A 12,052-nucleotide genomic window follows, 5' to 3' on the forward strand; every position below is an offset into this window, starting at 1 on the left:
GGCATAAGTAAATCCAACTTGAATCAATGGAGTTGGGCCCACTTATGCTGGTGAATTTAGCCCAATGTGTATTATATGGCTAATAAAGCTCAATAAATATGTAACCAAAATTATTGGCTCTTCAAACCTAATACATATGTAAAACTACAACTTACCATCTCCATCTGTGGCAAATTTCTGAGCAGACGCATTGACTCCCCGCACTCGTTCAGCCTGAATAGCAATGTCTGCCTCCACTAGTGCATGTTTCTGTAACAGGTCCTCTACCCCTAACAAATGCTTGCCATAGTCTTGAGATAGCAGAAGCACCTGCTCAAAGAAAGCAAGTTAAAAGTGTTGAGATAGTCACTGTTAAAACAATCTACTTCACACACCTCCCAGAAGCACAGAACTAGAGATTCTCACCACAGTGCAACTGGCTATATGGCAAAGGTCTCCTTTACAGTTACAAGACCCCAGGCATCAAGTAGCATTTTCATGACTGGGTTTTCATTTTTTCAAAATTCTTTATTTAGCCAGTAAAGCACTTCTACGCCACTTATAAGCATAGAGTGAGCAATATTTACATATGATGGGCCAAGTTCGGCTCTCAGTAGACTGGTTTAAAACTGGAGTGATACCAGTAATTTACATAGAGCCATTACAAATTTACACTGGTGACAATATATTTCAGCCAATATTTTCAAAACTCTATTACACAAAAAGGGCTTCATTGTGCCATTGAAACGGTCTTGTGTTGGGGAGGGTGCAGAGCTGTATTGCCTAGGGGAGCACTGGGAGACGTTCTGCCTCCCTTAGTTCCCGGGCACTGCACACAGCTACTGCAGCCCTTGGGGGGGGGGGGGGGTGCAGTGTCATTCCTCTGCACAGCCAGTCGGCTCTGCTGGCTAACAGGCAAGGAAGAATGGATGGAGCCCTGGCCCTGCCCTCCTCCCCAGCCCAAAGACAGGTGGGAAGCAGTTTGTGTGTTCTCTTGAGCACAGCAGCTGCAAGTCTTCTTGGCCCTCATGGGAGCTGCACAGCTGAGGAAGAGAGGTCCTTATCCCCTTCCACCCACATGTGCACTGAGTAAAGGGTCTGGCCCAGAATGAGTACTGTAGTGAATGTAAATCTGCCTTCCCCAGACAGAGACAAACAAAAATAAAATATTACTTTGTTTAGAAGGTGAGAGACTTGGGGTTTTTTGTAGCTGTTTTAATTTTATATTTTAAAGAGTCCAGCATTGTATATCAAGAAGTGAATTGATGTATGTGAATGGGGAGCTCCTGTTTTTGAACATTTGGTTATAGAGACATTATGTTTAAAACAAACATAATTCAAACAGATAAAGGACATGCACAATCTTTAATCAGCAGCAGTTTCCTGCCATCATCTTATCTTGGTGACATTTACCTTCATTTCATCCATCCAATCCATAATATAAAGCATTTCCTGGAATATCTTTTGCAGACCAAGGTTCATCTCCAGTCTTTGTCTACGTGCCCTGAGTAGCTCCAGCAAGTACTCCCACAGGCGTATAACATTGTCTTTTCTTGCGGTGATGCGTTTGATATCATGGTAATTCTCAGTCTCAAGTTCCTTTGCAACAGCAACTACCGCCTGGACTCGTTCTTCATATGCTGCAATGTCTGTTTCAATGGCCTCGTGCTTTTTAGTGGCAGCCTCCACGGCTGGAAGGTCAAAACCAAAGTTATCCTGTAAATGCACAGAATTCATTTTAGTAATGCCTGTGCATCAAAAATGCGATTGCTCAAACAAAGCTGTGTAATGTTACTTTTGATTATTCAAAACAAATTTGCTAACAACTGTGGCTTCAAAATACTCTGAAAATACATCCATTGATAAAAACAGCAGATATACTATTGGGAAAATCATGAATTGGCCTTGCGGCAAGGGGACCTTATAGGCATTTTCTGTCTCTAATGTCAATGAATCAAGTTCATCCCTGGTGTAATTCCACTGAATTCGCTAGCCATTTACTTGGTTCTACCATTTCATGGAAATAGTGAATATTGGGGAGACATTCCTGCATGATTTTCTACTGAGTACAGACTTGCCAAATTAGTTCAGAGGGAGCCTAACACACACACAGCACAAACTGTAGGGCACCAAGCATGAAGGAGGGAACACGCATTGCGCGCAGAAACTGTATCCCATAATTACTCACGGTGATAAGTTTAGTCATACAAATAGTTCTGAAAGCACCACCTGAGAAACCAGTCGTTGATTTTCACTCAGCCAAGTTTCTCTCATAGCTGCCTTGCGATCAAATCTGCGTGCAAGTTGTTCCAGTTTCTCTTGTCTTATGAGCTCATTTCGCAGTGCCAGTTCTCTTTCATGTTCAGCTTTTTCCAGTCTTTCCCAGGCCTGAAGAGATGGAAAAAATGCATCATATTCTTTAGATTCACATTTTTAAAGAACTTTGAGAAATCACATCAACTTTGCATGAAATCAATACTGTGGACCAAAATTAATTCCTGATGTAAATTCACTGTGGCCAAAGCAGTTACATAAGGGACGAATTTGGCCCATATTGTTTAGTGAAAGACCACAGGACTGTCAGGCTTTATACCCAGCTCTGCCAAATGTGTGGTCAAGGCAGAACTACTTAAACTTTCAGTTCCTCAATTTACCTGTCTATGAACTGGGTATAAAACCTGTCTACCTCACAGGAGTGTTGTGAGGACCTTTATTTATTTATTTTAAATCTGTTTTACTTTTTTAAGCAAAACAATTGGTTTGAATTTTATGTGCAAGTGTGTTTAATCTTTTCCCAAAAGAGCTAAAATCTTTCCCTTTTAGGGAGGGAAAATATGATTCACACGTTTTCTCTCTCCTAAACCATTCCTGGACATAGATCTTTAAGATCTGACTTTTAGAAAAAGAGCAGAACACTGGGGTCTATTTCTTTTGTTGTATGACATCTTTTTTTTTTTTAAAGTAAAAAGCAGTTCAAGTACATTAAGCTATTGCCATAAAAATTACAAATTAAAATCAAGCTAATCAGCATTACAGATCCTTCTCATAAAAAAACAAAGATACCCCAGTTAATCAGACACTATCCTAGGTTCCTCTAAATCCTAACAGATGTGACTTTGCCTGAAACCAAAGTATTTTAGGCCTTTACAGGCACAGGAGCATAACATAAACAGGGGAGTTGTGCAGTTTATTGCTCTCCCGGATGCAGAGCGAAACGCAGACACCAGCAACAGCTGCTCTGGGAATTCCAAGCATGATAAAAAGCAAATTAGGAAGGCTCACAGTTTGAAGTTATTTGTTATCCCCAAGAGATCTTGTCAGACCTGTTGCTGTTCAGCCAGCTGTAGCTGAGTAACAGCTAGTTGTATAAACCCTGTCTGGGAACCAACAAGATTGTTCCCAGTGGCTAAACACAAACCTCCTTCTTTCCTAACTCTCTCGCATAGTGGACATTAGGTCAGAGAAGCTTACGGGGCAAATTCAGCTCCCTGTTCTGTGGCCAAGGAAGACCCTTGATTCAGTGTGGAACTCTGTTCTGCTTTAGCTGCCAGGGGGCTTTGATGGCTGGTAGAGTGCATTGGAAAATGGGGCTTAGGAGGCGCGGGGGGCGGGTGGTGGTGGTGGTGGTGGAGAAATCACTAAATGTTTTTTCTCTTTTCTCTCAGAGGGCATTCCTACACAGCAGCTGGGGATGCTAGCCACCCAAGTACAATCCCCTGTACGCAGGTGGCTAGCCCCAAGTGCCAGGGCCACACTACTATTTTTAGCGTGCCAGCTTGAGCCAAGCTAGTGCGTATCTGTCTACCCGCACTGGGAAGCACAATCACAGCTGCTCTGTAGCTATATCCAGTGAGTTCTAAGGGGCGGGACTAGCAAAAAGCAGGGCAAGGCCAGTGGATCCACAGGTACACAACACCAGTCACCATTTCCCCCAGCAGAGAGAGCGTATGCAAGTGCTGCAGATGCTGCTGCAGCCTTGAGGCTACATTATTAGTGGTTACCCAGTGTGGCCGGCAAGAAATGTCATTCTACCCCCTCAATCCTCTAGGATCCCCTGAGTCAAGCCAGGGGTTGTGGGGTTGGTGCGGGGGACAGTTTTCTCCCTAGCAAGCTGGAAGTAAGATTAAAAGAAAAGAAACATTTGAGATGCACATAAGGAGCTGAAAAAACAGAGTTTATGCTTTCACCTTGTTAATGTCCGAGATGAGTTTGCCCTCCCGTGGCATGTACACTTTCTGATTGTTAGCCCTCATTTTGCTTTGGATGGTGAAAAGCAGTACTTCTAAGTTTCCTTTTTCTGTAAATCTAGACAGATATTCCCAAAAGAAAACAGGGTTAAAATGAGTATTTCATCACTTCTAATGAACTGAAGTGTGCTTTCTTGAAGGACTGACGTTGTCCATAGCTCAGTAATACAATTATTATTGGTCCTTTTTTTCTGTTTCATTCTGTGTGAAAGCAGGAAGGACGGGAGTAGTGCCCACGAGAACCAACTGGTTCAAATGCCACAATGCTTGCACAAAGTCAGCCGATTTATTTTTCTATATTGAAATCCCTCGGGGAGGGGGGAGGCAGATTTTTTATTTCATGAACTGACCTAGTTAATCTACTGACACAGGAATTTAAGGCTAGATCCAAAGCTCATTGAAGTCAATGAGACTCTTTCTTTTGAATCAGACCTTTAGAACACTTCTTAGAAAATACACTCATTTTACCAACCGCAACTGTAATGCATCTGGATGGTGATTATTATTAATGAAAACTGCATTAACAGATAATACATATTTATAGGGTCTTAACATTGCATGGCAGTTTACAGAACTAGAGAGACTTAGTTTCTTGTTACATCAGCTTTTAGCATTCAAAGTTATGTTTTGTAAAACCACAGACACTTGCTCTTGATCTGGGATAAACAATGAAATCCTATTATTAGCTGTGTACTTGTATTATACAGTGCTGACATGCATAAATGCGGCATTATTGTCTGATAATGATATGCTATAGCTCCTTGTTGTACATTACTATGAGTAGTTATGAGTAGTTGCTGTGAGGCATTATCTCCTCACTTCTGAGATCTTGCAAATGGCATAGTATTTTCTTGTTCTACTGTGTGTGTGGGTGAGTGAAAAGGAATAAGCCACTCTTGAGTGATAAAGATCAGGACTAAGTAGAAGGTTTTTAAGCTATTTTCTTAAAATGAGATTAATAAAAAACAAAAGCAGAGTGATTGAGTTTACTTGGGTGGTTTCTCCACTGTGCGGTAAGTGTTGAATGCCTGTAGCTGCTGTTGCACACCAACCAGCGAGTTGGCAAATTTGCGATTGTTCAGGATGATAATAGTTTGTTCAATCCACTCAAGAAGGTCAGAAGCCAGCGATTCATATTTTTCAATCATTTTCTCTGTTTCAATAGCATTGTCAAGCACCTGTAACAAGCAGCACAAAACAACTGAGGAACAAGGCCAGACCAGTTCAGACGCATTTCAATCCTACATCTATGTAAAAGAGACTGTACAGGGGGACAGGCTAATTCCGGAGTATAAGAGGGGATAGGATAACTGAGGAGTGGGGACCCTGGACTGCTTTGCAGTGAATTCCCATGACCCCAGGCAAATTGAGGGGCAGGATGTGGTGATTGATCGACTGAGAAAGGAGTCCCATTCAGTCTGTCTCAAGTGCAAGGATGGTGGCTGCTGTGCAAAGTGGGAGAGAAAGCACATGTGCTTTTTTAAACAAGGGACTCCTCAAGGCTGCAAAGAGGGGGAGAGAGAAACTCTTGGTGGTGGGGAGCAGTTAATGGGCAGGAGAAAGCCGCATCTACATAAAGGTAACAAGCAAAATCAAATATCAGCTAAATGGTTTTTGTTAAGATACGGATGGAAATATCAGGAAAGATTAACCACTTCCTATATTTTATAGGACTATATAGTGTTCACATCCATGATTAAAAGCTAACATATACAATGGACTGAAGCGCTCACTAGAAATGAGTATTTAGTTTGCTGCATCACATATAAAATCTTAGCTTGCAAACCTTTCCAATACGTTTTCCTTCAACAGCTAATGCTTTCATCTTAGAAAAGTAGTGGTAATATGTCACCACATAGGTGATAATTGACTTTTCATCAGGATGGTCAACACTGATATCTGAAAACCAAATAAGAGTTACTTTAGTATACTGTGGGATATGTGGTTTGAAACAATGCATACAGTGCTGACAATCCACTACATAAGACTCAGAGATGTGGGTTAAGTGGCCTTTCAGCTTTCATCTGAAGTCTAGCCTTATGTGCCTAAACTAAAATACATTTAGTGCTTCTGAGTTAGACTCAAATTCTTTGGTAGTGGCAAGTATAGAACTCCATGGCTACTAAGTGCTATATTTTGTGTTAGGCTTACAGAATGCAAACTGTGATTGAAATAAAGGACAGGGAGTCATGACCTTTTGGTTCTATTCCAACCTCTGCTGTGAGAGGCTGATATTTACCTATCTTCACAGGGATGTTGCGAGGCACAATGTTTGTCAAACGCTTAGAAGAATGATGTTATGATAGTATTACAGAGAGGAAATTCCAACGTCCAGCACCACGGAGCTATAGACTGTCACCCACAGTCATATTTAGAATTCACAAAGGCAAGCAAACCCAGTTGGATATTTGTTCAGGAGAATCCTTTAATGAGTGCAGAGGGAGAGTAAATTATTTCCTGTCCTTGCAGAAGTGCTGATGTATTGGAAAGTCAGCGAGAAGAAACTTGCCCAGTGACAACATGACCTTTATCTGTCCTGTGACACTAAAGCTCCCTATTCTAATGTTACCTTCACTTAAAACTATATGCTGCACATGAACACTAATACTCATTTGTTGGCTGAAAAAATGCTGCTAACAATTCTATGAAGAATGTGTCATCTATATTTTAGCTTAAAGAAAAAGTTTTACCGTACAGATGATAGAGATGCTTCTTCACTGGGATGTTCGTATGTTTTATATACAAGGCCAGCATGGTGGTCTATTTACAGCAAAACACTGCCACATGAGAGAATGAGAGCTCAAGTCCTGGGATCCTTGACTGGGAATGAAGGGAACTGGGATTGAAGGTCCCTTGTGGAAGGGAACATCTCGAGCTTCTCTCTGATGTCCTACCTACTCCTCCTCAGGAAAATGCAGGGAGTGGTACTGATAGGAGAGAGAGCTGCATCCAGTTGCCCTTCAGCACAAAAGTCTGCCACAAAACATCACCTTGGGGCATGGAGGGTTGTAAAAAAGGAATGCCATTCCTCCACATACAGCCAGTCAATGCTGTAAGGATAGGAATTCTTACCCTCTGGGTCCAGAAGCTTAGTGAGACCAAGGTGTTGCTCTGCCAGGTTAAAAGCATTCTGCAGATTGTAGTGTGCATTTGATTTCTTCAGCTTGTCAAAATCAATCAGATCAGGCCTAAAAAATAAGAAAATTCCTTGATTTCCGCAATATACATGCATGTTACTTTAAAATGAATGAATAAAAATAAATCCGAGACACCCAAAATAGCAGTGGTGACCTATGGAGCCAAATTCACCAGGGATGAATTTGGATCAGATTCTAACACCTTTTCTCATACTGTCCAATACTTTACTTCTCAAGTAGTCGTACCCCTTTCAATGGGACACTGAAGGAATAAGGTACCTCACAGTATATGCCAGTGTAGCACAATCTGGCCCATGATAAAAATGGGGATAATTTACCAGGAATGAATGTGACTTAAGTGAATAAGAAAAAACAAATAATCTACAGCCAGGCTTGTGCAGCCTTTACTCACATTCGTGAGCACCTACTTGTGCAAGTAGTCACCAATGTGAGTACAAGTGGTATAGTTTAGCTCCTAATGAACATTTAACCTAGGGCCAAATTCTGCCACTTACTAACACAGAGCATCACCATACTACACAAGTAGCCCCCCATTGAATTCAATGGTGCTAGTCAGCATAAGTAAGGGTAGCACATGTGATTCCTAAAGAGTAACTGTTTACTTAGGTACTGCATGGACATTGCAAGGAAGGTAGTCAATCACAAAAGTGATACAATCACATATGTATGATTTATACACCTGAATACAAATGTAGCCATTTTGATGTGCAACGCCAGCCACTAGCACTGGGGTGAACTGGCAGTGACATGAAGAGCTACAATAGTCTGATTATTTTGCTGCATCTTTCGCCCATGGGACTCTGCAATGTTCTTGCAACCCATCTTCAACTCCCACAGATTTAAAAATCAAACAGCAAACTACTACACTACAAAATTGTGAGTACACAGCAAAAGTTTCATCTTTCTAAATCTATAAAGAATATCCTAAGGACATACCTGTGTTTGTGGATTAGTGCGTTGAAAGCCATCCCATCCCTCCAGCTAGTTGTAAAGTTGTGAATGTTGACATTGGGATAACTGACACAACAAAAACCAGAAAGAGCATAATCAATATAGCATTCCTGCTCTGGCCTTGCATATACGTCAATGGAAACTGGTTGCAGGAATGACAATTAGAACATAAGGGAGAGATGTTATCAACCAGCTACTAAAGTTTCACAATCATAATAACTGTTTTCTAATCATGTCAATAGCAAGAGGCAAGAACATCTCAGTTTTCCTTGTAACACTAAAAGAAAAGATATACATTCTACGTGTGTGATAACCACCAATTTTTTTTAAAAAGCTAGAAAAGTAATTTTAATTTTTGGTGCCAAGTCTGCAGTCTGTATTGTTCCGATCTCTTCAAGTCTGAAGTCACTTCTTGACTCAACAGCTGAAAAATTATTATTTTGGAGTACTTGAAATATTAAATATCAGAGAGGGATAGGAACTGCTGGAGAAGCAGAACAGAAAGTTTAAGAGGAATGACCTTTCCCCACAAATGCTTTTAACCAAGAGCTCAAGATTATGAGTGTGATGGTCAAATTTGTGCCTAATGGATTGAGCAGATTCAAGATTCATTTTATCAGTGGTTCAGGGACTTTCAAAGTTTCTGGAAAATGTTCAAATTGTTTGCAAACTTTGGTTCAGGTGAACTCTCTGAAAGGGAGGCCTACGTTTCGCTAGAATTACTTAACTGCGCTCAATTTGCTATACATCCATTCAAGTTTCATGAAGGAAAGAAACATAGTGGATTTCTATAAATAATGGATAGCCAGTTAATAGCAAGAAGGCTACTATTTGTGAAAGGCATTTTGGAAGCACTTCTGTTTATGTAAGCCTTCTTTCTGAATGTGAAAGAAATCAAAACTTTAATTGCCCAACAAATTCAAACCTGCACTAAATAATGTGTGTGGCTACCTCAGAGGCAGCAGGACACCAAGAAGTCTGTTTCAGAGAAGCAGCAACAGTCTTCCCATTGATACTCTTTTTCCTTGCAGCCCTCAAAAGATATCATGTGGGCCAAATCCACCAAAATTTAGCATACACTACAAGATTTAACCAAGACAAGCTACAGTCCTTTGACCTTTAAAACTCTTTCCATTACATAGGGTGAATTCCATTGCATGACACTGAATTCCTATAAAAAGCGACACACTATTTCTGCAGGTTAGAAGGACTTTCAGAAGACTAGAATTGTAGTCCTCAGAACTATACCACTTTTGAGACTACAATGAACATCTTTGTTTCATTAAATCCTTTTGCCCAGCCTACGCCATCCACAAAAAAACAACCCCCAACTTCTCCGCCCCAAAATGCAACCCCACAACAACCACCTCACAACCAGAAAGAGGGCAAATTATATTATTCAGATGTTAGAGTCTTCTGAGAGTCTGCCTTGAAAGGAGAGCGAGATTCAAAGTTCTTTGTGTTCCAAAGATATTCTAGGAAAAGATACGGAACACCCTACTCAACAAACACACAAACTCAAAAAGACTGCATTGATTTTCAACTACCTACGCTTTGGCCTGCTCCCACTGAAATGAAAGGGAAACTGACACTGACTTTCATGGAAACAGCTCTTTGTTCTTAGTATATTTTCCAAAACAAAACATGAAGAACCAGCAGCCCAAGATTATATAACACAGAATCTTGTCAATCTCACAATAATAATCCAACGATCCATGAGCAGAACACCATTGTTTTGAATGACCCAAAATTCCACTGAAAACACAGAGAAGACTTGCGGCAAAGTTTCTGAAACAGTTAAAATGCTAGTTATTGTATATATTTATGACCTCATAAAAAATTAAGGGAAAAAATCTGGTCACAAACATGCTTCAGTGTCATCACAATCTCACAACATGAAGCGGGGGGGATAGCTCAGTGGTTTGAGCATTGGCCTGCTAAACCCAGGGTTGTGAGTTCAATCCTTGAGGGGGCCACTTAGGGATCTGGGGCAAAAATCAATACTTGGTCCTGCTAGTGAAGGCAGGGGGCTGGACTCAACGACCTTTCAAGGTCCCTTCCAGTTCTAGGAGATAAGATATCTTCAATTATAAAAAAAAAAAAAAAAAGGAAAGGGGGTGTTGAGCTAGTAACCTTTCCTGAATTCTCAGATTCTGATATTTAGCAAGTAGGAACACATGAAAGAAACATAAGTAAGCCAGAGTTCACTGACTTGTAAATATAAGCTTTTCATATTAATTCGTCCATTTCTGTTGATTACCTTGTCTTAGTTCAATCCACTTAAGGGAAGATATGTGTTTATACATTTAAAACAATTTCAGTGAAAACTCAGAATGCTGTAAGAAGAGTTTTTCAGATAATCTTTTAATCCACACTCACCCAGCTGTCTTCATCTGGCACCATAGGAGCAAAGCATCCTTAGCAGATTTCTTCTCTTTGTTGTCTTCAGTTTCGACACTGATATCTTGGATCTAAAAGTCACAAATCAGTTTTAATGAAATCAATTATGCACATTTCCAAATAAATAAAATAAATTAATACCAGAGCAAAAGCAACACAGAAAACCAAGGAACAGCAACGCAGAAGAGCAGCAATGCACAAATCATTTATATTCATTCACTTTGAAGAAAAATAAGATGAACAGGTTCTTTTGCCTTTAACTTACCATAAGGTATTTTTAAAATTCCATGGACAAACAATTTAAAATTCACCAGAAACATCCGATTCAAATTGTCAAAACAAACTCTGTTTTATACAAAGCTATGGCCTAATCTTGCAAGGTTTTCTGTGCTTCCTGCAACATTCTGAGTACTCTCAACTCATTTCAGTGGGAGTTGAGGACGCTCAATGCCTACAGGCAGCACTCAGCATCTTGTGAGATGGAAACCTTAGGGACAGATCCCGGGTACTTAGAAGACAATGTGGTTTGTCAGAGTTCAGTGGAACTAGAATTTTGGCTTTAGAAGCAACACAACCGAGTGTGCTGAAGTCTACAATTTTATTCACTTTTAAAGATGGTAACCTATGGGCAAGTTGACAATTTTAGCCTCATAAAGTCAAAGTAAACCAAAAATATTTTACTTCGAAAATGTCAGACTTTCTGGATATACTGCAATGTTATATTTTACACTGACTTCGTATCAGGATAGCTGTAGAACACAGAAATTTTACAATAAATCTTTTCCTTACATATAAGGAACAAAAGGGAATAGCACTGTGACTGCCATAAAAGTTAACTGTGAGTTAGCGGTTAGTTCAGACCAGTTTAAAAGTTAAAGAGACATTTACTTTTCAAAATTACATTCTACTCCATTGAGATGGGAACTTTTCTCCTGTATTTCATACATATTCAAAGAACCAAAAATACTCCCACTCATTGTTTGCATGGTTTTAAGTAAAGCCATAAAAGGCAAAAATATTAAGATTTTAAACAACTTTGTGGCTGTCAAGAGTAGAAAGATAAGAGAAATACGCTTTATACATTTACACTATGGGTTACAACTAAACTGTGAAACCTCTACAAATCACTTGCAGTGATTTTAATTGTTTACACATCATATATTGAAATACCCTGATAATGAAAATAAAATAGTTTAGTTTGTTCTCTGCGCCTTGTATTTACCTATGTTTTAGAAAATAGTATCTGAATTATAGACAGAAAACCTAGGCTGACAGTTCTCATTCGCTTCCTGCTATGGATCAGTAGCGCAACTTAAG

The 12,052-nt window shown here is 40.0% G+C and overlaps 1 protein-coding gene across 1 annotated transcript in view; it reads right to left on the minus strand.

Annotated features, from left to right (window-relative positions):
• The window catches only part of SPTBN1 (spectrin beta, non-erythrocytic 1), a 201,031-nt gene that overhangs the window by 61,626 nt on the left and 127,353 nt on the right, over nt 1–12,052 (minus strand). Inside the window, exons 5-13 of the mRNA XM_045008632.1 lie at nt 10,715–10,806; nt 8,321–8,401; nt 7,299–7,414; nt 6,013–6,125; nt 5,217–5,404; nt 4,167–4,284; nt 2,209–2,367; nt 1,393–1,695; nt 156–309 (exon numbers count right to left, since the gene is read on the minus strand). Coding sequence (XP_044864567.1) covers nt 156–309; nt 1,393–1,695; nt 2,209–2,367; nt 4,167–4,284; nt 5,217–5,404; nt 6,013–6,125; nt 7,299–7,414; nt 8,321–8,401; nt 10,715–10,806 — 1,324 coding nt within the window. The remainder of the gene's footprint in view (nt 1–155; nt 310–1,392; nt 1,696–2,208; nt 2,368–4,166; nt 4,285–5,216; nt 5,405–6,012; nt 6,126–7,298; nt 7,415–8,320; nt 8,402–10,714; nt 10,807–12,052) is intronic.

The sequence above is a fragment of the Mauremys mutica genome, chromosome 3, assembly GCF_020497125.1.
Source record: "Mauremys mutica isolate MM-2020 ecotype Southern chromosome 3, ASM2049712v1, whole genome shotgun sequence".
In the NCBI taxonomy this organism is placed as follows: domain Eukaryota; kingdom Metazoa; phylum Chordata; order Testudines; family Geoemydidae; genus Mauremys; species Mauremys mutica.